At 42.0% G+C, this 27,185-nt stretch overlaps 1 protein-coding gene across 2 annotated transcripts in view; it reads left to right on the top strand.

Moving 5' to 3' along the window:
* Positions 1-27,185, top strand: part of LAMB3 (laminin subunit beta 3) — an 85,724-nt gene that overhangs the window by 40,031 nt on the left and 18,508 nt on the right. For both annotated transcript variants that reach the window (XM_044446951.1, XM_044446961.1), the window contains 12 exons: positions 10,065-10,179; positions 10,444-10,517; positions 11,164-11,355; positions 13,752-13,815; positions 15,325-15,512; positions 16,968-17,088; positions 17,685-17,873; positions 18,115-18,270; positions 22,255-22,451; positions 23,056-23,167; positions 23,896-24,274; positions 26,256-26,416. In XM_044446951.1, coding sequence (XP_044302886.1) covers positions 10,065-10,179; positions 10,444-10,517; positions 11,164-11,355; positions 13,752-13,815; positions 15,325-15,512; positions 16,968-17,088; positions 17,685-17,873; positions 18,115-18,270; positions 22,255-22,451; positions 23,056-23,167; positions 23,896-24,274; positions 26,256-26,416 — 1,948 coding nt within the window. The remainder of the gene's footprint in view (positions 1-10,064; positions 10,180-10,443; positions 10,518-11,163; positions 11,356-13,751; positions 13,816-15,324; positions 15,513-16,967; positions 17,089-17,684; positions 17,874-18,114; positions 18,271-22,254; positions 22,452-23,055; positions 23,168-23,895; positions 24,275-26,255; positions 26,417-27,185) is intronic.

Genomic DNA, 27,185 nt, shown 5'->3' with positions numbered 1-27,185 from the left:
TTGGCTATGGAGTCAGTGCTGGGCTAATTTGCAACAGCTTTACTACCTCATTCTGCTTACTGAGTAGAAAAGGTTTGTGTTGCAGCACATAGAAAAGTAGTGTTGACTGTAGCAATGCAAGGACATGGAACATGCCAGTTAGTCCATATGGTGGAGTTCCTGAGTCTATCAAGATATTAAAGCCTGCATGGGAGCTAGGATCTTGCTGTTTTATATCCAGGAATCCAGCATGGAGATTCTGTGTCTCAGCATGGTGTCTGATAACAAGTCAACCTTTCAAAGTTCATGTTATTATAGTGCTGAATATATGCACACAGTTACTATATACACCTAGTAAGTCGAGTTGCTCAGCACTTGCATGTCCACCAGTGCTCTACATACACAAAGTGCGTGTAGTTACCAATATCTGCTGTCCTCAAATGCTCTTTCCCTAAATGGGATTTTGCTTGAAATATATGCTATTGGCTTTACTATTAGATATACATCTGTTTATACATCTTATAAACTTATACATCTGTTTCTTATAAACTTATACATCTGTTTGATGTATAAAAATAAAGCCGGAGGCTTAAAGGTATAATGCTGACTTAAATAGAAATGACCACTGCTCTTAAAAGAATCATGCCCATTTCCTTGCATGTCATCCCTTAAAATGTCAGCTTATGAATCTTATAATGAAATGCACCCCCTCATGGGACTGGGCTCAGCCGGAGTTGAACTTACTATGGTGTCCAGAGCTAAGATCAGCCTTAACATTTCTGAAGTTGATTGAACAGCAAGATTGAAGGCAGTTTTTTTTCATTCCCCCTAAAAACTGGGAACATGCCAAGCAAATTCTTTTAATTTTAGTGAGGTTTAGCCAACAATACCATTCTAAAGTCAGAATTTCTGGTACCTTGCATAGATACACTGAACTTGCAAAAGAAGTTGGCTATTATTTCATGAGCAACATGATTCATGGTACTACTGACACATAATGATGTTAATATATTTGAGAGGGTTTGATTGTGCTGGGATAATCAAGTTTTTATGGGGCACAGCTGGAGTAGCAACAGCGTAAGAGTCTTGGTCTGGATATCTTGCTGCTTCTAGTGGAGCCCAGATGGTGTTGCCTCCATCACGAATCCAGAATCTGGCGTGGTTCACACCGCACCAGCGTGCTTAATAAGCCACTGTGGCTTTGTAGCATTACCATAAAGGCTGTCTCCTTTCTGTAAAGGTTGAGTGTGGGTTGCTGGATGGTTTCTTAATGCCCCAGCCCTCTAGCCTTATTGGATTCACAAGCTGGGCCCAGCAAGAACAGTTAGGGGAATTGAGTGGCACAGCTTTAGCACTCCTGTGCTGAACCTGGCAGCTACCTTCCAACTATCACCTTCTCACCATGGCCATCTCAGTCCTGCTGACAGTGTGAAGTAGAGGTGATGAGACAACTGGTCACTGAATCGGAAAAAGTAGATCTGGAAGAGGGCTAGGGGCTGACAAATCTAAGCTTTTCACTTATCATAGACCACTATGATAAATGCCAAGAGAGCGAGAGAGAGGTGTATATTCTAATTGATACGTATTGATGTAGATCTATAAATATTTTAATAACTTAAATAGAAAGACAATATATTACCATAGTGTCGAAGACTATGGTCTGGTGATCCATGCATCCACCTGTTCTGTTTGCCGTCCAGTATGTCCAGTTGCAGTTGATGGAAAAATGCAAAGCCCTTCTGATGGTTCTTTATTTTTATACCTGGCACAGACTGGAGAGCTTTTCCGATAGAGGATACCTTAAAGTAAAGGCCAGTTTTCTGGCAGCCCTTCAAACAGGGCTGGTCTTCTGTAAAAGAGGACAGATACATTGATTAAAATGGATGTTCTCAAAAATAGAAGAGTGAGAGGAAACTACTAAAAGTACATGTTCCTCCAGGGAATGATGAAGCCCACAGCATTGTGTAACGTTGGTCACTTGGACATTGAGTAAAATTAGGGTGCTATGAAGGATATGATATTGAATAGCCAGCAGAACTGTTCTAAGGTACCTGAAGACAAAAAAATAACATACTTCCTTCCTCTTACCTCACAGTTAGAGTGGTACTTGTTCATCGCTTGGTTTTGGCCTATAGCAGGTGATAGAGACAATGGGAAACCAACAAAAACAGTCTGCATGCTTTCTGCCCTGCACAAACCTAGGATGCCAATCAGCTCAAGCTGCTTTTAAAAAAGACTTCTGCCATTCAGTCTTCTCTGGTGATTTTTTTAAATGTAGGATTCCTTGTTCATTTCTGAGAGTATATTCATAATTACTCCTCATAGGCTTTCGCCCATCTGGCTCTATGCAGAGCTGAACAAATATTTCTAATTCCTAGGAGCTAGCATCAGTTTCTTCGCCAACATTTAGGATCCCAGTTCCATCTATTCCAGGTAGTGAAAATGGCAGCTTTCATTCCATTTTTCTTCTTCAAAGGGATAATCTTTGTGCTGCATAAACAGGCATGCACAACAGTATGTATATATCATTCATTTGCATGGTGGGAAACCAGTTAGCACCAGTTTCCCATATTTGCTGCTCCATGCATGGCAAAGCAGGTAGGTACCTCTTCTTTTGGCAGAATGGGGTATGCAATTTCCTATCTCTGTGTAGGAAAAGAATGCTTGACCTATTAAACTGATCCTGCTGGATTAACCCAACGAGGTATCTTTAGCACATCTCTTTGTCTTCAGTAGCAACCTGTCAGTCCTCAGAGGAATGGCTGACAGAGATTTTTGGATCCTGTTGCTCTTGAGTTATCAGAGGGAGGTTGGGTGGGATAGACATGTTTAGTCAACTCCTCTAGACTTGTAATACTTACCAATATTTTCAAAGTGTGATGATGGCAACAGAATCAGATCTTCCAAAAGTTCTTTTGAAGATTCATTGAACGTTCATGTTCAGCTTTCCCAGCCAAGTCAATCTTGTTCCACTTATAGGTAACTTTGGTGGTTTAAAGGTAATGGGGGTGGGGAGGGATAAGTGGAGTCATGCAAAACCTGTGCTGCCCTTTCAGATCCTGGGAGCTCAGTATGGCTTACCCATTGCTCTTAGCTCACAGCAACTCATAGGAGTATGTGAGAATTCTATTTTTGGAACTGTCTTTTATAATGTGACTTGTTGCTTTATTTATAGCAGAACTAGACACATAAAAAGAAAGCATTGTGTAACCCAGCTTTAATGGATGACCTTGTTGTGAGCTGCCTTATCATTCCTCTTAGCCTAGCTACTGCCCGTTCTTAATATATCTTTCAACTCTTTTTAAACTCTTAAGTACTGTCCTAGCTTCTCCATGATTTATGTCAAAGCCAGCAGTTAACAGCTCCATTAATAGCACAGATGTAAAGCTGTAGAAAGCTTCGGCCTGAGAGGATGGTTATTGACAGCCAGAGACTGGGGGACAAGACAGAAATATATGACCATGAAGTGCCCTGACCAAGTTTTAAAATTTTCTCGTGCCTGGGAAGCAGGAGGAAAGGGTAACTGTGCTGAGGTATTGTCACTCTGCTGTGACCCTAGTTTAATTTCCATAAAAGGCTGTGAGCAGCTGGCTAACTTTGCTAGCTTAATATTTCTTGCATGAGTAGAATGACCTTCCCTCAGTTCCAAGGCCACTGGGATAATCAGCTAATATACAAGACAACTAAAGTAGAGATGGAGCTGAGATCTCTGCAGAAGCTAAGCTATGTGCATGTCTCTGTGTGTAGGTGTGCTGTTTGTTGAAGCTCAGCTATTTGCTCTGTATTATAATGCCAGTGATTTGCTGCAGAGATGTACAAATTGCATTAGGGTGTTTTCAGAAGAATAGCTCCTAGCACTAAGAGTCAAATGCCATCACATAGCTATTGAGTACATTAGATAGGATTGCAACCCCTAGTACTGGGCAGGATTCCCATGCATATAATGCTGCAGAACATACAGAAATTGAGCTGGTGAAGCTTTTCCCATCCTGACATCTCTGTGCTAGGAAGAACAGAGCAGCCCTATCAGATGAAAAGGTGGCAATTCTGTTTCATCCTGGACATCTCCAACTTTTTTGGTTACATCATTTTATTTTATTTTTTTTATCTTTGGGTGATTTTTAACCCAACAAAGAATACATCTCAGTTGTTTTTAGATGAACTTTTCTCATGGCTGCCTATGCATATGTCTGCCATGGCTGTTTTGAAACATCACAAAAATTGGGTTGCCAAATGGTACTGGGAGGCACTGACTAGGCCTTTTCTACTTCCTCTGCCCTTTGCAGAAAACTGTGCTGCTTTTCATGGACGGCATCTAAGTATGATCACTTTCTACAAATCCAACTGCTGTTAAAGGGGTTGCTGAAGCAGCCACCTACCTCCATATTTGCACTGGCAGAACCTGTGATCTTGGGGGGAAAATATAACACTGCAAATATTGGATCCAAAGTGCCCTTATGCAAATAGAAGCTTCTCATTCTGTGGAATGTCAGGCATGTTTTTGCTATTGTTATTGTTTTGTGCTGCTGCTCATGTGAAACACTCAGAGAAGACTTCTTTTCAGTGATTTTTAGGTTGTGTTTCACGTGAGGGGCAGCAGTGATACAAAAGCCTGAATATGTCTTTGGAATATTGCATGCTATTCTTCAGCTGCAAATAAATGGTTTTCACCTTCCACATTAGAGGTCAGATAGCAGTGAAGGAGGGAGAGCAACTCAGCCACCAATGGGAATGCTTTTGTCAGAGACAGAACCCTTGGGTTTTCAGCATGGAAGCCATTTTAAGACTACTGGTCTTACAGTGGAATTGTGACTTCAGTACAAAAGAAAATCTCTGATGTTATCTGGAGTTGACGTTCTCCTGGAAAATTTAAAAAATGGTAAATTGTGTCAGAAAGATTAATTTTAAAATTAGGCATGGATTTTCCCATTAAAGTCTATTTGGAATTTTGAAAATGAAACTGGAGACAGTTTCACTGGTGGGTCCTGAGTCATTTTGACAAAGCAATTATTTCCTGGACATAAAACCCAATGTCAGGATGCAGGGTGGCTGCTCAGTTTGCCCAAAAGAGGAAATATATCAGCAAAAGGATGACGAAAGAAGTTATTGTTTTTTATAAAATTCTTTCATCCTAATAAATGCACATTTATAAATATTTGCATAGGAGAAGTAGCAGCCCAGCTTTCAAGGCCTGAGGCTGAGGCAGACCATGTAGTTCTACCAAGGGTAAGTTAAACAAAGATTTGGAAGAGTAATAGGCAAGCAAAAATACCAGTAAAAAAACTTTACTATGTGAAAAGAGCTTTACTACACCCTCCCTCTGGAACCCCTTTTCTGGATCTAATTGGTTGCCAAAGGCCTTCAAAGGTGAGAAGAGGATTGACAAATAACCAAACTCTTCCTGCTGCTTCTCCTAATCATTAGGTTTAGAGAAAGAATATTCACTTTTATAGCAGTTTTCCTGGCTGCACCCTACCTTCTTATACATGTCTTTTCTAACAAGAAGGCCTTTAGTCCTAATTTGGCTATATTTACTTCTACATGTTAGGGGATTTCTTGGGACCCATTGCTGGTAGCCTCATGTTCATTTTTTTCTGGGTCAGCTTATTTGCTGGAAAGACACAACTGATTGCTGCCTCCATGACTGTCCCCTCCACAGTTTGGCTTACAGTTTGTAAGCCATGAACCTCATCCTTGTATCCCATGGCTTCAGTGCAGAGCAGACATGTACCTCACTCATAGAGATTGTTTCTGGTCTGCTTAGTCATGCAACCTGCCTTAACCCCCAAAGAAGAAGTAAGTTAAAACAGAGAGGGGTGAGTTGCACATTTCTGTCCAATGTGAAAACATCCAGTGTTTGAGGCAGTCAGAGCTTTCAGCAAAGCTCTTCCAAAACAGCATGACCTTGAACTGAGCCAAAATTAAAGCCATCATTTTATTTTGCTCACCAGTCTTTGCTTCTGCCCTGAGGAATGCTGCCTCCTCTTGCAAGCTGTGGTTTTAATAAATGGGCATTTTTTCTCTTAAGCAACATGTTATTACACAATTGGCTCAGCACAGCTTCCAGTTTTAATTTTAGATTTTCCAAATAACGAGAAAGAGCAAGATTTTGACCCCACAGTAGACTGCCTTGTGAAATGATTGTTTCAGGGTTGAAGTGTCCAACTGTTTCAGAGTCCAAGTGTGGAGGTTAGCAGGCATAACTTTTGCCACATCTCCAAAATAGCCCGTCTTTGATTTGAGCCAATGCAAGGCCCCACTGGAATTACAGCACACTCTTTTGCCCAGTACAACATGCTAAGCAAACAAATCAACCAGATTTTAAAGAGTTTCAGATTCTTGAGTCTGTGTGTGAGAAAGGCAATCTTTCATGATGTTACACTGCATATCTTGAGGGACATTTCCTTGAGGGAAATAAGTACATTGAGGATGAGAGAAGGAAAGGGAGTGGTAGAGAGAAACCAGTAATGGGACCAATCTGTGCCTCCTTCTTCTACAGTCTGCCTCTCTCTGCCTATCATCTAGCCAAGGCAAAAGCTGCAGAAGAGCTGAAACAGTGAGGGACCATACTAGTTCAGGCACATTTAGGCATCTTATAAGTGTTTGTAAGATATAAGTAAGATAAGTGCATCTTATAAGTAAGATAAGTGCATCTTATATTTGTTTAAGTTAAACAAATAAGTTCTGCCATAGTGTACATGAAGTAGTACCTTCCCTAGATGTCCATGCATACAGTACCATCATGTACAGAGTGGTGGTACAGGAAGGCTTTCATACAACCTGGATCTCCAATCTCTGGTTCCTTCTCTGTAGATGTTCACTCTGAATGTGTGGACAGCAGGTGGAAGAGCTGCTTGATGTGCATGATGATGGAGGTGGACCTATTTTGCAGAGCCAACTCCACTTCCAATCTGATTGTTGCATCCCAGCTTCCTCTGTGATAAAGTAAGGGAAGCTGAAATATTAACATTTTCTTAGCTCTGTGTTCAAAATGACTTAGAAAAAAGTGATGAATTTATAGCATATTTATTTGAAAGAAGTACATGAACACACACGCATAAAGAGGAGTGTATGTTTATTGTCTGGAGCTCAGAGGGTAGGGCAAAGTAAATTTAAATGGAGTTTGGATATGCCAGTGACATTTCCATCTTGAATTTCCATTTTGTAGTGCTTTGATCAATTTTTAAATGGTAATTTAGCATGCCCTCATTGGGGCACAAAAATAAATCCAGAATTTAGTCACTAGACTTAATGATCTTATGCAGTGGGAACTTTACATGGCAATTTGCATTTCTTCATTTGTAAACACACAACTGCATTTCTCTTTTCTCCTTTCTCACTTGTACCCCATGTTTCTATATTCTTGATATATTGCAGCAACAAACAACCAAACAAATTAAAAAATAATCTTTTTTGGCCAATTTTGATTGGAAAACAACAGCTCTGGGCATGTACATTTTTACATTTTAAATTCATTAAATAGGGGATAAGTACTTTGTTGTAGAAGAGGATTATATAGTTTAAAAGTAAAACTAAAACATGGGCATTGGTACACATGTCCAGCTGGCTGGCCAGCCCACCCTGATTATCACATAGTCCTGAAGAGTTGCTGGGGTTAACGATGACAGTGCTGATAGTCCCTTGAATGCCCGTATTGGCCCAGATGTTGATGCCTGACATGTTTGCCACTGGCCTTTGTTTTCCGGGAGGGCTTTGGATTTCAGCCCCAGGCTCTAGTCCTAACTGTGACCTGTAGACCTGAAGATAGCAAATATATGAAATCAGCCTCTACCAATATAATTAATCTGATGACAATTAGACTGCAATTCTATAGCCAGTTTCTTGGGAACAAGCACCACTGACTTAAATGAAACTGGTACTTGCATAGATATCTATTACACAGTTTTGTTACTCTGCTTTCTACCATCTCCTTCTTTATATATGTACCAGGGATCTATGATCCCTTTATTTCTTTTATCTCTCTCTCTCTCTTTCTTTCTTTCCAGCCAGGACTTAGCCTGGCCTATCATCTTTGAGTATTTGTTTTTAGAGATGGGATTGAGGTCTTTTAAATCTGTTTGTGTACAAAACCTTAGGGATTGCCCAGCTGTCTTGCTTCTTGAATTACTCAGATACAGAGATTTTTGCTCTGCTTGACTTTCCACCCAGTAACCTTTCACCCAGTAAAGTGGCTTGTCCTTTGCTTTGGGAAGAGAGCAGGAAGGGGTTGGGAGTTTCAGATAAAGGCCATCTTGTTTGTCCAGATGAACATACCCTAGGAGAAGACTGGCCAAGCAACTCTACAAAGTTGGCAATTTGTTACTAGCTTTTGCATACTTGGCAAATATTGTTAAATGCAGAGCAGGTAAAGATATGAAATAAACTGAAGGTGCTCCTTTAATCTTAGGAAGAAATAATGAAATATAAAGCAATATTCTGGAATGTGTTGTCCCTCCTGCTTGTTTAGGTCTTTTTGGTGGTGGACCTGCAGTTGGGAAAGGAGCCATGTATTGTTTGAAGTGTGTGTGGAAGGAATTCCATTTGCAGTGCCACTTTGGGCAGATTTGTTAATATTGTGGGGGAAAGCGGCACATCTGTTTGGAGAGTAGGAAATTGACCCTGGATTGTGGCTGCTACCGTGTAAACTGCAGGTTATCCTGCCACATGCTGTGGACTGTGGCACTTGCCACAAGCTTTTCTGTCCTTTTGATCATACCCCTGGATGATTACAGCATCTGCTGGGTTTCTGCCATAAAATGCGCTAGAATATCTTGGCCAGTATCAAACCTGAGCATCCCATGAAGACAGACATAAGGTCTAACTGGTATAGAACCATTATCAAGATCTATGCAATGTTGTTCTCTCTTGAGGCTTGAGCTTCTGAAGCCATTTAATAATCCCAGAAGAAGGACATCATGGTCTAGTTCAAGTGCTAAGGCCTGCTGGCTTTTCTTCTTTTGAAACCTGAGTGATGTGTTTGTTTGAAGGAGACATGACTAGAGGAACTTTGTACAAGATTATTCATCATTTTATTTCAGTTTTGCTTATATATGCAACTTTATGTACATGATCTTCAACCTCAAGGGTGACAAAATGCTATCTTTTATGAGAAGGAAGATGGGAAGCCACCATAGCAGAATAGTAAAATCTAACCTTTGCCTGCATAAGGTTTCAGCATTTCCAGTTAAAATGAGCATCTAGCACCAGAAAAAACACCCTGCCCAAGGATCTGTGGAGGCTTTGCCTAATAGAGCAGACAGCGTTAAAAAGATGGATCAGTGGCTGAGTTAGCCTAAAGTAGTCTCATGCACTTACAGATAGGAAGTTAGGAATGTCATAAAAGCAACGAGTTCTGACTTTATAAAGGTTCATAGGAAAGGAGTTTGTCTCTTAGGCCTTAACCCTATACAACATCCTGCTTTAGAAACTGGTCAATGTCCATTTCCCCCCGTTGCACACAGTTCTTCCAGATGGACAACAGTACTACCAATCAGTCAATACATCATGCATCTATCATGGCTTTTCCTTTCTCACATGATTTATTTTTTGAAAGGGAAAATATGGAAAAGGCATTACTATGAATGAGGCAGGAGAACTGCATGATAAAAGCCTTATCTGGAAGTTCCTGAAATTTATCGCAGATAAAAGATGGTTCTTTTTCATACAGCGCATAGCTAAACTATGAAATTCACTTCCACAATATAGAATGGTGGCCACCAATTTGGGTGACTTTAAAATGGGATTAGACGACCCCAGAGGGCACGTGGCTATGAAGGGTTACTGGTCCTGACGGTAACCTCCCAAATCTGAGCTGGGATGCCAGTTTACACCACTTGGTGGGGAAAATGTCTTTCCCATGAGCAGTAAGTTGACTACCGTGTGAACAATATGCTGCACTAGGTGGATGCTTGGTCTGATCCGGCAGGGCTCTTCTTATGTTCTTAACTGACTTACTATTGAAGAATGACTCTAAAAAAGAACCATTGTTTCTGTTCAGAAATTGGAATACATTACTGTTTTCTACAGGATTAGAAATCCCGTTTCCTGAGCATCTGATCTGATAGCTGTCTTTTTTTCTCTTTCAGTGGCAAATTAAATGTTGCCGATGTGATTCCAGAACCCCTCATGTATTCTACAGTCACCGGGTGGAAAATGTCCTCTCTTCCACAGGGGACGGACGATGGTGGCAGTCACAGAATGGTAATCCCTGTCATGTGTTGCATGTCTTCAAGGGAAAAGAATCCTGATGTGGTCACTATGTAAAGCAGTGTCTTAGCTGAAAATCTTATGATAGGAATGATGGGCAAAGAGGGGCAAGGGTTGTGTAGATTCAGCAAGCAGGACTTAGGCTTTAGTGGATAAGAACAAAGAGAAAATAGATGACCTGCCTGGCAGGAAAAGCCTTTTGTTTTCATAACCTATATGACCTGCTGCTCTGAAAACTGTTCTTTTCTATGTCCTCAGATGTAGATCATGTTTCTCTTCAGCTAGATCTGGATAAAAGATTTCAGCTCAGTAGCATCCTAATGGACTTCAGGGTATGTGTGTGGATTTCATGTTGGTTACTTGGGATCAGTGCTTTGATTTGAATGGCCTTTGCAAATGAACACAAACATCCGAATTTACCAACTTACTGGGGCTGCAGATAAAGCCCACTAATTAGTCTTTTAAACTGAATTTAGGTCCCATTGAAAATAGTGGGATTTTAATTATGTCTAAATTATGCCATTGATTTCAAGGATATCTAATTTGAGTTGTATCCAACCCAATGTGTTTTGTTAAAATTTCTTATCTGGAAGGTGACAAAATTTGTCTGGCCTTACTGACCACTAACATACATTTTTCTACCCAAGATTTGTTGTCTGCCCTACCTTTTCCAAAATGGCAGGAGCTTGTCCCAGGCTTCTTACTATATCTGAAACAAAACCCTTTCTACTCTTCTTTCCAACTCTAATCTTGCAGCTACAGGTAGGAAGAAAATAAGTTCCTACTTCTCTGCACCCAGAGAACTTTAGAACTAAAATTGAAGGTGGGTGGTGGTGGTAGACTTCATCCCTCTCCTCTTTAACTTCAAGATCAAAGAAAGCCTCAAACGCATCTCACCTGCCAGAACCTGGCTCCCCTCTCACCTTGGTAAGTGAGATTATTGAAACCTGATCATATTTCTTTCCCCTTTCCTTCCAGAGTCCTCTACCAGTTGGCATGGTGATTGAACGTTCCACTGACTTTGGCAAAACCTGGAAAATTTATCAGTACTTGTCCACGGACTGTGCCACTTCATTTCCACGGATTTCCAGAGGTCTGCCTCAGACCTGGCAGGATGTGCGTTGCCAGGATATACAGACTCAGCACAGACCACCACAAAATGGGGGCAAGGTATAACAAACTGATTGCTTCAGAGAAGCTATGTGCAATTCACAAAATTTAGGGTTGCATTAGCAAACTTCTAGGACAGCCTTTCCCTCCAGATGTTTTAGACTACAACTCCCAGCATTGGTCATGCTGACTGGCTAGAGATGATGGCAGTTGAAGTGCAACACATTGAAGGACACCAGATTGGGAAAGGCAGCTCTAGGATCTTAACTAGTTTGGCTATGCTCATAACGCTCAGTGTTGTTCTTGTTCTTGTTCTCGTTTTTGTTTTGTTTTTTGACTAATCTGTTGTATACTGTCCTGAGACTTTTAAGTATGGGACAGTATAGAAAAGTTTTAAATAAATAAATAGAGGTCCACTACTCTAGTGAAAGGAACTGCCTTCTATTTAGTTATGTGCAGAGGAACAGTTAGAGGAGTTCCATCAAATTATTTTTGTGTAGTGCAGGTAGTCCCTTTCTCCCAGGCTAAACTAGGTCACAGAAGGAATAGAATCCAACAGTCAAGTAGGGGCAACAGTGATTAATTTCTTAAGAAAGATGCTGGAGCTGAAACTATTCTCATCTGAAAGCTTTACCCATTGATTCAATGTGTGTGAAGGTAGATAAAATGGAGGAGGAAAATCTTTCAGGCCATCATGGGTTCATAGAATCATAAAATCATATCATAGTAGAGTTGGAAGGGGCCAAGAATGCCATTGGGCCAAACCCCCTGCAGTTGCACGTCACCAATTTAAACCATCCCATTCAGCAGGTGGGATAGATTCTTTGCACACTGGAAAAAGTGGGATATAAATGAAATGTGGTGATATGATGGTGATATAGAGAGTGATAAAATTCACTGGACTTCAGCCTTGCCTAGATGTGAGCACTGGGGATCCATAATATTTGCCCCTCAGATAACAAGCATTATGAAGCTCATGAAGTCCCTTAAAATGAAGATTAAAATCCAAGCTGGAAAGAATTCCAACCCCATTTTTCTTTACCTGCTGGCTGAGGCAGCAGCTGTGGCAGCACTAGAGAAGATGGGAAGGAGCATGGTAATGCACCAAGAAGGAAGACCCCAGTTTCTCATGAGAAATGCAATGGCAGTACAACCAAGGAGTCCCAGCCCAGATGGGGAAGTGAGGAGGTGGTTTGGGGGTGGTAGGAGGGTGGGTGGATGGAAGGAAGGAAGGAAGATTGAAGGTGCAGCTTGTGCAGAAGACTTCCAAAGTTTAATTGGCTTGGCAAATAAGCCAAGCTATTTCCATTGTTTATTTTTTTACTTAGCTTATTTTCTGAGTGTCTGCAGTAAATGAGGGGAAGGCGCCCATCTCTATTCTGTATCTTAACATTGTCTGCTGAGTTTCTTCTTCTGATGCTCTAAACCTAATCTGGGGCATAATTTAAACCTTGCTTAGACTTCTGTCCCATTCTGTCTCCGTGTCCCATGGCCATGCTGTCAAGTTCTTTTATATCTAGGATGAAACTTCCATAGTGGATCAATCCAACATGGCATGCCTTCATATGAGCAGACTCTTTCTTGGAGAAATCTGGGTTTAAAGATATTCATAAACAGTTCCTATTTAATGTTTCTTGATGTTTTGATGAAGCTCTGCTAATTTGCATTTTATTGATGCATTGTATTCTGGCATTATTCCTTTTTAAAATAAGGTCACCATTAAACTGGAGATGACTCAACGGCATGCACTAGCAACAACAAAATACTATATATTGGATTTCAATTATCATTGATACTCTTTAGCAAAAAATAAACTAACGGCATAAACCTATGGCCACTAACAGTGTCTAGCTGGCTGTCGGCAAATTCAGAGTCCTAGCTCTGATCTTGAAAAAGCACTTCAAGTTTGAAGTTGCATCTCTGAATTCGGAGGACTTTCCTTCTGCCCTAACAAGTGTGCATAGCTTTTTGTGTTGCTTGTGGCTCTGAAATAACACATGCAACATTGGAGTTGGCATGGAGGGCATTCCAAGGAGTGGGAAGGGATGAGACTCTACCAGGATATGAAGAAATCCAGAATGCCCAGAATCAGCCCCTTCTCATTAGCAGGAGTAAAAATCAGCTAAGTGTTTTGGAGGGTGAGCAAAGCATGAAAGCAATCTTTGTGCTTCTTCTGCCATGACTGGATGCCTGTAATCCTCCAAGTTTGAAGGGTTCTGGGCAAATTGGATGGTGTCCTGACTCATGACAAAAGTGACTGTAGCACTCATCACACCAGTCATTCTGTGTGCTACCACAATTTTAAAGATAGTGTAAAAGCCATTCTTCTCATTAGGAGTTGGCATTGAATGGGAGGGCATGGGCATGATTAAGAACTGACATTTTTCTAGAAATGTAGGATAGGGGTGGGGGGACCTTCCCACCATAATCATTTTCTCCATCTCTATTCTTATAAGATTGAGTTCAATCCTGTTGGCCTTGCATCTGGGATGATGACATCTCAAAGCCAAAGAATCAAGAGTAAGTGCATATTTATATCTGTAGGCTAAGGACTTTACTTCAAGGGGTGCTCTAGAAATTTATTGAGAGGTTACTGGGAGCAGAACTTGTCTGGGCACCCAAGTGGTTTGTTCTTTCTTGTTTGCTTTGAGGATATTTCAGCTTCGGCTCTCATATAAATGCAGGTTCTCTGTATGCATATTTTAAGAAGCAACTGCAGGTACCTCACAAACACCCCAAGTACTGGGGATCCAACTGGCAGGCAATGCTTGGTGTTATTCTTGAGAGTTTCTTTTTTAAGCTCCTGTGGTGGCATTTGACACCTAATGCCTCAAGGCTGTAAATAGTAATATGTCTTTCTGGAAACAATCCATTTGCCCTTGAGACAGAACTGACATGTCAGGATTTTGGAAACCATTTGAGAAATTATCATCTCCCTCCCTTCGCTGAAGTGAAGATTTAGATAATCAACATATAAGAATAGCAAAGTCATTCTCAAAGTGCAGAACCTTTTGTAACTAAAATACTATCACCCATGCACAAGAGGGAGGTATTTGCAGGTCCAGGAAAATAGCAAATGTTTCACAGAAGTAGTGAATTCCCCTCCCCTTATTATTGTGCTTTTGCGTTTGCTTCTTGGACAGCAAAGGATCCTAACTAGTTACAGGGGTGTATTCTTTAGAACAGGGTTAGGAAACTTGTGGGCCTCCAGATGTTTTGGTGTACAACGCCCATAATTCCCAACTAGCTGGCCGATGGTGAGAAATGATAGAAGTTGTTTTTTGGACTCAATAGCAATCCTATTCCTTCTTCCATGAATGATTTTACAAGGAAAGCTACAACTAGTCTTTATGCCTCTACAAGAAGCATTTATTGTGCATTTGTAGTTTGCTGGTTTTGGACAACTAGAAAAAGTTGCAGGCAGAAGAAGAAAAAAAAGACCAAATATGAGATGGACCAAAAAGGAACCCATAGCCCAAAATTTACAAGAACTAAACAGGGCTGTCATGGATTGGACATGTTGGAGGGCTTTCATGCATAGGGTTGCCATAAGTCCGAGATGACTTGATGGCACATAAAATGAAACAGTTTGCAGGTGATTACATAGTTTGCAACTGTATTTCACAACACTCCCATCTTCCAGAGCCTTTCCCATGATTTCCAAGCATCTCTGTTGGGTGTGTTTTGTTCTGTTTCTAACTGAGGAAAATGGGCTAATGTCTGCAAATCATGGCATGCTTTTTGCAATTCTGCTATACTACAGTACCACCTTGTGGTTCTGTAATGGAACATATGTAAAGGCTGAGAAAGAAAGCCCCTGGGAAGATAGAAAAACACACATAGCAAGGAGCCCATCTTAATTCCACAGAGTCCAGAAGTGGAAGCCACAGTACAACGGTGGGTTAACCATGCAGAGAAGCCCAAAGGTTCATTTGAGCCACACCTCCAGGTATTGATTCTTGCTGCTAAAGAATTTGGCTCCTGTATTGCTACTTCTCCCAGAAAGTGTGTGTCTTTTGTCTTGACTAGATCTGACTGAATTCACCAACCTGAGAGTCAACTTCACCCAGCTGTCACGTCCTCCACCCCAGGGGTACCGTTTGCCCAGTGCTTTCTACGCCTTGACTGAGATGCAGGTGCAAGGGAGCTGCTTCTGTCATGGGCATGCTGACCGCTGTGCTGCCACTGAAGCCTCCTCTGGAGAGCCCAATGATGTGGTGAGGGTGACAATGGGGACATATTGCTCTGTATGGCTTCCCTAGAGCTGCATCCCTAGAGTCTCGCAGGCCTGCTCTGCCATCTGACCTCTCATTTGTAAAATGTTCCTACAGGCTTGCTGAGATATGTCAGAAGTCCTTTGTGCTTTTGGAAATTGAGAATATGTCCTTATATTATGCAGACTCTATTAACTGAGGTGATAAGCTCTTGTCATCTGCTGCTGGCTGGCCCTGAGGGGCAAAGGTCCAAAGCTACTTATATCATAGAGGCTAAATAACTGTTTTAAACTGCATTTCTGGCAGCTCCAGGACCTAGTCAGGCTCCTTTCAGAGGGCTGGAAAGGAGGTAGAAACCAAAGGCTTCAACAAAGAGGACTGTTTGCACTCCTTAATTCAGAAGCTTCTTTCCCCCTCTTGGTTTGGTCATATTCAGCTTGGAGAGACGAATGGTTTGTAGCAGAGGAAGAATCCATACTTTTTATAGCCCTATGCAGAGAACCATTCAATGAGAGGAAGCCAGTCAACTTGTTTGACCGATGGTTCTTCCAGTGTATGACCAGAACATTCCATCCTTGGTTAGTTAAGCCATGGTAGACTGTAGCATATGCTGGGTGGGATTTACATATTCAATGCCTGCCATGGCCTGTCATGTTCAGTGCACACAGGGATAGTAGGTTGTTCAAGTGTTATACAGAAGGTTTGAACAGTCCATGCATAACCCAAAAACCTGATTTCCATAACACAAGCTGGTGCTGAATATTCAGAATCAGGCAAACTGGCTCATTGCTTTTTCTGCATGCTGCAGATGGGAAATAGCACCAAAAGAGAGCAGAGGAGTGTGGATATGAGATATGAAGGAATCTTCCTTTGGCTCATGTGCCCCTCCTCCATCAGCTTCACATTCACACTGTGGCATTGACCAGACAGGCTGGCAGGGTTCTTTTGGGCAGAGGTCTCAGTATCCTTTCCCTTCAATTAATGCCTCCCTGCATAGGGCTACAAAAGGTGTGGATTCTTTTCTTTCCTGACCAGGGATGGATTAGAATGAACAGGAACAGCTTGTGTTGCTAGATAGCTTCAGAATCAAACCTAAATTGTAGAGATGAAAAGAAGGAGAGGCTCTACCATGCACAGGGTTTTGTGCAAACCATGCGCACAGAATCATCCAATCATTCTGCTGGTTTTCTGATCAGCTATGGGAATGGCAGAGATTTACCTGGACATCAGAGTAGTAGATTTTCGGCTTGCAGGTAGCAGTTGCTCTGATTTGGTGTGTGCCAGAAGGCCCTATATCAGAATGGAAGCGTGTGGTATGCATCTCTGTGAACAAGCTAGAAGGAAGCTTTTCTTCAGTCAGGTGAGCCAGAAGGAAGCAAATAGAGACAATTCACAGTCTACCAGAGGGTAGCCAACCGGACTATGGCATTCTCCAAGCAAAGCTGTCTTTCATTCCAGATTCGTGGGCACTGTGTGTGCCAGCACAACACTGCCGGGCCAAACTGTGATCACTGTGCAGATTTCTATAATGACCAGCCATGGAGACCTGCTGAAGATGACAACCCCAATGAATGCCACAGTGCGTATGCCTGTCCAGCTTGCTAGGAAAATAGGCCATGCTTGCAGCCTTTCAGAAATAGAATGGTTATTTCCAACACATATTTTTGTATGTTGAAATCACTGAAAATATGTTTTCTTCTCTGTTTGGGATTTGTGGGGTTATGAAAATGGGTGGTGAGCAGGGAAGGTTAAATGCAGCTAAACCTTCCTCTCCATCATTCATTTCTACTAGCAAGTCCCAGCTCTTTCTCAGCCTTGTATCCCAGGGGACCTCTGGCAGGAGATGCTGGGGAGTAAATGTGGGGCCATATTCATGCAATCAACATGCTCTCTCCCTTGAGTTAAATGGTTTCCTACATAACGTATCAAACAACTTCCTCCACTCCCCTTTCTTCCAACATGAAAGTTTAAGGAGCAAAAAGTACCAAAATTCTTACTCCATGGCATATTCCATGTGGATTTACTTCTCCACCATGACCTTCATTTGTTATAACTCTATATACCTGTTGTAGGATTGATAAGGGAGACCAAAGTACCATCTAGTGGTGAACCTGAAAAGTGAAACACCATTTTTACATTCATCATCATGAGGCATGGTTTCTTTCTTTCTGTAAGGGTGCAACTGCAATGGACATTCCAAGAAGTGCTATTTTGACCCATCTGTGTACCAAGCCAGTGGGGGTGTGAGTGGGGGCGTGTGTGAAGACTGCCAGCACAATACTGCAGGAAGAAACTGTGAACATTGCAAAGTGAACTTTTTCCGTAATCGGCAGTTCGACCTTGGGCATCCAGAAGCCTGTCTCCGTAAGTGACATAATCTGTAATTCCTGGCACACATTTATGGTTTTCACCAGTTGAACATCATATTTAAAATCTGGAAATTGTGGGTTGCTGAGGGTAGGACAAGTCTTCTGTTAGGAATCCCTAGTTCTCTGCTTTCCACACTCCTACCCTAGACCACAGATTTGGTGTCACCATTGTGCTATAGTCTGGAACTTCTCAAATGTGCTTGATTTGACATCTTTTCCTCTTTGTGTGTGTTAAGCTTGTGAATGTGACCCAGATGGCACTGTTCCTGGCTCCACCTGTGACCCTGTGAATGGCGTCTGTGTCTGTAAGGACAACGTGCAAGGAGATCGTTGCCATCTGTGCAAGCCTGGATACACCCAGTTAACCAACTCTAACCCTCAGGGTTGCAGAGGTTAGTGGAAGCATAAATCTGGAAGCATGAACTTACCCAATTGAGATAGGTCTGACTTTTCCAAGTGCTTTATTACAATGAGCTCACAAACAAAGTTGCCTTTTCTGGTGACATCACCCACCTGATCAGGAGGTAGACCTTTTTCTACCAGAGGAATTGAAGGCAGAAGTCCAAAAGAGCACTTACCAACTGAACAAATCACATTTACTAGCAATAAGAATGTCTCATTTGTTAACCCCAAAGCTTATGTGGAGCTTTTGTAGACACCATGTCCACACCATGACATCCAATCCTATACTGTAGGATCAGCAAATATATATGGAGAGAGAGAGAGGGAGATTATTCAGCACTCCATTTCCAGCAGCAAAATGCCAGAGATCCCTAGGAAGCTCCCAAATAGGACATTTCACATGATTTTCCTTGGCATGTTTTAATCAGAGGTATACTGCTTCTACGAGTATGCCAGCATTAATGATGATAGTCAAAGACCATTTCTTCATTAATATTTCTAATCCAGTTTTAAAGCCATCTAAGCTAGTGAATGTCTCTTGATGATTAATCCCATAAGCTAAATGATGCACTGAATGAAGAAGTCCTTTTTGTGGTAATTAAATCAGTCAATGGGGTGACCCTAAGTCCTAAAGTTTTGAGAGAGAAGTATTTCTGTCCATTCAGTTTCCTTATACTCCTCAAGCTTTTATGAAGATCCACAGTACCCCCTTTAGTAAGTTCTTATTTTGAAACCAAAGTAACCTCTGTTGTTCCACAAGAAAAACATCCAAAAACTTTGATAAGACTATACCTTTATTACACCAACTCAAAATGCACAAAATTGTGAACAAGCTTTCAAGATCTCCATGTCTCTTCCATCAAGCTAGAAGTTACACAAAGTAGGGGAGTAGAGAGAGAAAAAGAAATACTGGCTGGATACTAAAATCACGATACCTGTGTGCTAAGATGGAACGTAGGAGGAGACACATACTTAAATGTGGCAGGCTTTTCTAGGTTTCTTGCATGTTTCAGATTATACCTATGAGGACTTATAGGACAATGAAACACATAAAAGGTCATTCTTCCATTGTTAAAAATAGAAAATCTAATTCTTACTTGGGCTTATTTCCATTGTTAGCTGAAACGCACCAGTTCCTTGTCAAGTGCTCTAATTTAAAAAAAGAAAGAAGAAACAGCCTTCAGGGGAGAGGTGTTTCATTAGCTGTCCACTTTGGTTTTTATTTTCTCTGTTTTCTCTACCTATAGCATCACTTTACACAATCATACTTGTGAGACTAGACTGGTGGTTAAGTTTAGCTTGTGTGATTGTGTGATTATGAGTGATTATGTATGAGCACAGCCACCTCAATGCTGCTGTCCAAAGGGATTGATCAGTAGTGTGGTAGACATGGGTTGAGGTATGGATTGTGCTTTCACAAGACCTCATCATCATTCCCATGAAAAATACAAGTCCACTATTCTTAAGCTGGAGGTATGCATTATACTTTCAATGTGGCCTGGGTTTTTAATATTTTTAGAAAGAAATATAGAACAAGGTATTAAAATTCATCCCCATTCCCAGAAGGTAGAAAAAAAGAGAGCAAAATTTTGTCCTGAAAGTTCTACTTCCACTCTGATTTGCAGATCTGTTTATCTGCTAGATCACAGTGCTGAGGGGTTCTGGTTTTGACTGAACATTAGCTTGCAAAACCCTTCTTACATGAGCCTCTTGAGCCAGCTTCATTCATCACTAACAACTTCTCAGGAAAATGTTGTCATCTTTTCACTGAAAAGAAATTGAGTCCCAGCAAGCTATCCTGCATGACATGTTCCATTGTTGGGCTTCAGCCAGTTCCCAGTAGGTGGCAGTAGGTACTTTTGTTAAACTCGATCTGGGAGCAGATGACAGCAAGAGCTGGATGGAATTACTCATAAGCAGTCTGTATGTCTGTGTTCAATAAGAGTGCGCAACTAAGGGAGAAATCCATCTCTAAATGCCAGTATATAATATCTGCCAGGTTATCTTCAGTACCTTACAGGACACAACCTGCCCAGCTTAATTTTGAATTGAGTTTAGTGAATAATATTACCAAAGTCTGTAAATTCTTAATTTGAAATCTAAACCTCAGTGACCTCTGCTTCAATCATTTCACATACCATGTTAACCAGAGGAGCAACTAATCTTCCTCTTGGGCTGGAGAGAGGGATAAGAATCTACAGCAAGGCCCTCCTCTTCTAATCAATTAGTGCAGAAGACTTGACTTTTCCTTAACGATTGTGTGGCAGAGATGCCTAAAGAACATCCATAATGCAGGACAAACTGGTGATGTCCAATGTCCTGGAGGACATTCTGGGTTTGTTCTGCTGAAGTACTGGGAGCCTCTGGGAACACTGGCACACACCACAAAATTATTTTTTGTAGGAAGTGTTGCTAGTAGTGTGCTTTAACCACTGCTGCAAAGAGGCACAAGACATTCTTGTGATCCATTGGCCAGAGCAAGGATCATCCATGTGTGATATTACTTTGGTTGCTACTCCACTGAGGCACTGAGTGCTCTGGGCAGCATCCACCAGAGCTGCTATGCTCTATGGCCCCCTTTCTTTTAGGGAACTGTAGCATCAGTGTGCCAGACACTCCTGCATACCTTCAAAGCAACCCATCCTTTGACTTGGCTACCAATGTGAGCCAATAATTGTAGATTTTCCTCCTGTCAAAGCAGATATGATGTTTCTGGCTCTTCAAAATGTGGCCCAAGTTAGAGAAGAGCTCCCTTCTCCCATTCAATGGTGACTTATTTGGTTACTTCCTATCTACTCATGCCTTGCTTCCCCTATTACCTGGCTGCAGTTGCTCTGACAAGGTGGTGCTGAAGAAGTGCTGCTCTTCTGCAAAGGCAACATGAGAAGATGAAGTTAGGACAGTTGCATATCATTGCACAAAAAGACTGGATTTAAACAACAGGATAATCATGCTCCAGGGTTGACTGTGGGTTGTCTTTGAATGCTGGGTCATCAAAATGTGGGTTATCTGTTGTATGAATTCAGCTTCAACAAATCATGGCTTGTTAATAATGAGTACCCATGGTTTTTTGTTGAATTGTGCATGGTTAACAAGCTATAGTATGTTAGTACAGCTGGCAAGCAATACCAAGCAATATATCAAGCAATATGGTAGTTTGTATTTCAATAACAACTCATAGTTCAATTGCAACTCATAGCCCTTGAGTGAGGGTTACTGTGTTGTCTGAACCAACAGTCAGTGAGTGCTAAGACTTGTTTACAATAAAACCAAACCCACAAGAAAATGCAAAAATTCCAGATAAAACTAGCACAAGGATGATTAAAAGACATAACAACAAAACAGGGGAACTTTCTAAATTTGGAATGGTCTTAATCAGTAGAAGCTCAATCGCTTATAGTGAGAGAGCCAACTCGACCTCTCCAGGAAGGAAATTCATGACTGAGGTGCTGCTACACAGAAGGCCCAGTTTGGGGGTCCCCACCAACTTCCCCTGTCCAAGAGGCTGAACACTTAACAGTGTCTCAGAGGAAGAACATTGATTCTAGCCAGCTTCATATAGGAGTGTACTTTACTTAAGAAGAGTGATTATGATTCAGATCTATGGTCCATCTCATCCAACATCCTGTCTCCACACTGTCAGATGCTTCTGGGAAGCCTGAAAGCCAGACCTAAAAGGAATACTCTTTGCATATCCCAAACCACATACATCTATCTTCCATGAAATTGCCTTCTCTCCTTTTAAAGCCACCAGCTAAAGCAGCAGCCATCAAAACTTCCTGTGGCAGTGAAATTCCACAAAACCCTTGTGTGAAGAAATGGGGGATGGGAAAACATACAAGTCCTCCCCTCTTGTGGTCCAAATCAGCACAGTCCAGAATTCTGCGCTGTATTGGATAGAATGGCTTTGATGGCTCTTCTGACAGCACCACCTTTCCCAGTACTGACCAGAAGGCCGCTTGTTTGTCTTTCAGACTGTGGCTGCAGCATCTTGGGCAGCCGCAGGAACATGCCATGTGATGATGAAACAGGACGCTGCTTCTGCTTGCTCAACGTGGTGGGAGACAAGTGTGATAAATGTGCAGTGAATCACTGGAAAATTGCAAGCGGCCAGGGTTGCCATCCTTGCAACTGCGATCCTGAAAATTCTCTCAGCCTTCAGTGCAACCAGGTATGACTACTAGCCATGTAGAGGGAGAAATGCAGAATCTTACCTTTTTTAATTTTAGCCAGACAAGTGAAACTCTGGACCACTACCATTTGTAGCATCACAATCAGGGCCACACTTCAGTACTATGAAGAAGAAGCAAGCACTTTGTAGCTACTGTTCGGATAAGTTTGCATATTCAGCGGAATCAGGTGGGCATATTCTTTTTCTCGGTTTTTACCACTTGGCGCTACATGTTGCATGTGTGTGGCTGCTGGATGCTCAAATGCTCCCTTATGGGTGTTTCCAGCTGGAGGGGGCTTCATTCTTGCAATCAGAAGGCATCACATAGCCATTGTATCCTTTCTTCCTTAATGGATTTTCCGTGGTAAGAAGAAAGAAGGAGAATGTGGTGAAGAAAACTGGAAGGGTTACAAGTGTGAGTGATGACACATCTGGAGTCCTGCAAAATTCTGTGGAGGAGGCAGGACATTGAAAGCCAGCCTAAAAACATCCAGTAGAAACAATCTGTTTAATATATTAATAATCCACTGTCATATTTGAACATTCCTTTTCTGTGCGGAAATGATTTTCTCACTGACATCACCACTTTCCTCCTTCTGTGCAGTTTACAGGGCAGTGTCCATGCAGGGTAGGCTACGGTGGATTGACATGCTCTGCCGCTGAAGTACGGGTTTGTCCTGATAGATCTTATGGAGATGTCACAACTGGATGTAGAGGTAAGGAATACAGGTGTTGCGTCCAACTGAAGATCATGGATTTCATGGATTGCTACCATCTTGCTTCTCCCTTAACTGCAATGACCTTTCTGTTGACCTCTGACTATTTTAACTGAGGACAGCTGCAACTCCATGTGAACCTCCCTGCTGTAACATCATAACTTCCCTCAGCCTCCTACCAGCTTGCTCCGTTCCATAGCTTGTTTAGTGTTACATGGGACAGAAGTTTGGCTTAAGTTTATGCTTTTGAAAGGTGGCTGAGGAATGCTATAAATACATAAATAAATTCAGTTCACTCTTGAATTGTGGGGTTTGTCTTTTGCAAAATTGTGAAATAAGGAAACAAGGAATCATATTTTCCCTTCTGCTTCTGTCCTTTGTTGCTGTGTGGAATACATTCTGCTTCTCAGTGGCTTGCGTTTACTGTCTTGAAAGTATTAGATACATAGCACAGTTGCTTGAAGGAAGATTATCATATTCATAACTCTTTTGTCTTACTCTTACTGTCCATGCATGATCCTTCAAAGAGTAGCACAGAATTTCTGAACAGAAAAAAGATGATCTGTCTGTTGTAATATATAGATCATTGACACGTCAAGCCCCTGCCGGTTCAGTCAGAGCAACTGCACCCTCCTGAGCTGTTGGAGAACCAGCTAGAAAGATCCACTGTGGGAGTCACCACCAAGCAAAGCTGATGCACTCTTTTCCTACTTCTCTCCTATCAACAGCTTGTGACTGCAGTTTCCAGGGCACAGAGCAGATGGGTTGTGACAAGCTGACTGGTAGCTGCCTTTGCCACACTGGCTTTACTGGAGCCCGCTGTGACCAGTGCCAGAGGGGTTACTGTGAGAACTACCACCGCTGTGAGCCATGCCACCCCTGCTTCCAGGCTTACGATGATGACTTCTCCAGGTTTGGCTTGCGCCAAGCCACCTTGAAAAATGTAACACTGCGGCGGCAGGTACATGTGGGGGCAATGAGCTCCAGCTTCAGTACCCGCCTCTTAGAAGCACAGAGTGAAATTGAGCGTATCCAAGGGATCCTGGCAAATTCCCTCGTGACAGAGCAGGACCTGGATCAGGTGGCTACTGCCATTGCTACAATCAGGTAAAATGGGGTGGTCTTTTATTGCAAACACAGGGTTAGAGGCTAAAAAAGATCCTGCTGTGGGGCTACTAAAAGGAGTCACTTCCATCCAAACTAGAAAGTGGAACTCTGCTCCTTCTCAGAAATCGTCTATGGGCAAGGCAGTTAAGGATGGGTGAGGAATTTGTCTGGCTTGCATTTTAATGTATAATTACCTTGTTCAGTGATTCCAAAAGCACTGATCCAACTGCAATCTGAAATCAGAAATCTGTACATTTGCATGTTTGTGATACCATTCACAAAAGAAGACAAAAGAAATGCAAAAGCGTGCACACATTTTAAAATGTGCACAAACATGGTGGAGCGAGAAATCTTCTGGCCCCTACGCAACATATAAAAGGTAAAGGTAAAGGTTTCCCCTTGACATTAAGTCCAGTCATGCCTGACTCTAGGGGGCAGTGCTCATCTCCATTTCTTAGCCAAGGGAGCCAGCATTTGTCCGCAGACAGTCTCCGTGGTCATGTGGCCAGCATGACTAAACAATGAAGTGCACGGAACGCTGTTACCTGCCCCCCAAAGTGGTACCTTTTGATCTACTTGCATTTGCATGCTTTCGAACTGCAAGGTTGGCAGGGGCTGGGATGGAGCAACGGGAACTCACCCCGTTGTGCAGATTTGAATCGGCGACCTTTCGATCAACCAGCCCAGCAGCACAGCGGTTTAAACCACTGTGCCACCTGCAGTCCCCTATGCAACATATATGAGGGTCCAAATGATAGTTTGGATTCCTGATCTGATAACAGAAATCACATTGGCTACTCCCCAAGGTCAGGGAAGTAACCATGGAGAGGGTAAAAGGGGGTGTTTTGGTGAACAGGGAGAGGAAAGGATTGAAAGAACCAGGATATGATGTATCCTAAAGCCACTCCAGCCACCTTCCCTCTCTCTCTAAGACACCCCAGCTTGAGGGCAAAAAGGAGTACCCAGTGAAGATGTAAAGCAGGAGAATGAGGAGATGACAGTCACCTCTGCTGCTTCACCTTCTCTTCATAGGTTGCCCATGAGCTTCTGAGTTCAGGGGCTTAATGACATCACAATGGGGTTGTGCCTTTAGTCAATCAATACATGCATAGTCAAAATATACCTCTGAAAATTGCCTGCATATGCCAAGGGAAAGGGGTATACATTTTGGTACAGAAGAAATAAAGCTCGCAATCTGATGTGGAAGTACAAAAAAGAATCACAATGGAATGGGTGTGACAGGTTTTCCCATACACAAGATGCCTTTTCCCAGTTCCTCATAGGGAAAATGGGAATACCAATGGCATGCTTTATCTTCTTTCAAATAGCTAAGAGGAAAAAGGCTGTAAAACAATTTGCATGTTGAAGCTACACTTTGCGTGATTATAAATTCAAACCAGTTGTTCATAATCTTTGCATCCACCTCAGACTTGATCTATTTAAATGAAAAGCTTTCTGGAGCAAACACTCTCACTTTTCTCTATATCTCATATCTGAACATTACAATATTTCTTTTTGGTTACTGCTGAAATATCATTCACAACCTGCAAGCTTCAACATAAGAAAGACCCGTCTGGATCAGACCAAGGGTTCATGCCATCTAGCCTTCTCCAGATGCTGTTGCTGACTAGATGTCCATGAAAAGCTCAGGAGTACAATAGCATCCTCCCACTCATGTTCCCCAGCAACTGCTGCCTCCAATACTACGCAGCATCTATCCATCATAACTAGCAGCCACTAATAACATTATCCCCCATCAATTTGTCTAATATCCTTTCAGAGGCATCCCAGTTGGTCATCATCTCTGCATCTCGTGGGGGCAAATCCCACTGCTTAACTGTCCCCTGCGTAAAGGAGTTCTTCCTTTTGTCTGTCCTAGTCACTTCAGAGAAGTGGGACTCTCTTCAGTGGGTCTGAGGGTTGTAATTAGAGGGAGAATGAAAGAGAAAATAAGAGATGTGTTTTGTTATATCATCTCCAGGAGGACTATTGAAGGCTTAAGCACTGAAATATCTCCTATGGATGAAGTGCCTTCCCTATCCATAGATATAGATGGTCTTGATAGAAGTCTGCATCTAATATCCGAACTGTACCAAACCAAGAAGACCCACTTTGAAGCCAGCCGCAGCACAGACCTCTCAGGTATAACAGTCATGCTTCACCTCAGACACTCCTTCACCTTCACTCCCTCACTTCCTCAGACATGCCTGCAAGGAAGCACAGAAGGGGCTGCATCTCCTAATGCAAACAGGGACAAATGTCTAAGTAAAAATAAACTTTTCCAAACTACTTAAGTCCTGCTCAAAAGGAAGTGCAAAGGAAGTGTTATTTTCAAATGTAAAGCAGAATACCAGTCTTTCACTTTTTTCCCTTGGCCTGTATTCTCCCTTCCCATTGGGAGTAAGGACTTTTCTACACAAGCCCCAGTTTTGTTGCAGTAGTGAAATTCAATCTCTACACGAAAGGCACCTCCTTTCCTGCTTTTGTGCTACCTAATGTATAGGTGGAGCTTTGCTACAGCAGAATAGCTCAAATGTGCAAGAAGAAACTGCTCTTGTCCCTTTTCTAATATAATACCACATTTTCACCATGAGAAGTGAAACTGAAGGATCACACTGCAAGCAGGGAGTCATGAGTCATGAGCATATAATAAATGCCATAGGTCTGAGAAGCAAGCACTTTTGGACAGCTTAGCAATTTGTACCAGCATAATTCTTCAAAAGTGCATCTCCTACTGTCCTTTGGAGGAAGCTCTCAATGTTTTCTCAAGCAACAGTATGTTTTTAGCCCCTTAAAAATGATTACACACTTGGGGTAGGAGGCTTTTAAAAATTCTTCCCAGTATCATTGGTGTTATAAAATAAGCACCACTGTTCCTGATGGACACACGTATCTCATGATCATCTCTGGC

Source organism: Varanus komodoensis, unplaced genomic scaffold, assembly GCF_004798865.1.
Source record: "Varanus komodoensis strain SLA01 unplaced genomic scaffold, ASM479886v1 scaffold1, whole genome shotgun sequence".
In the NCBI taxonomy this organism is placed as follows: Eukaryota; Metazoa; Chordata; class Lepidosauria; order Squamata; family Varanidae; genus Varanus; species Varanus komodoensis.
This window is presented reverse-complemented; position numbering and strand designations above follow the sequence as displayed.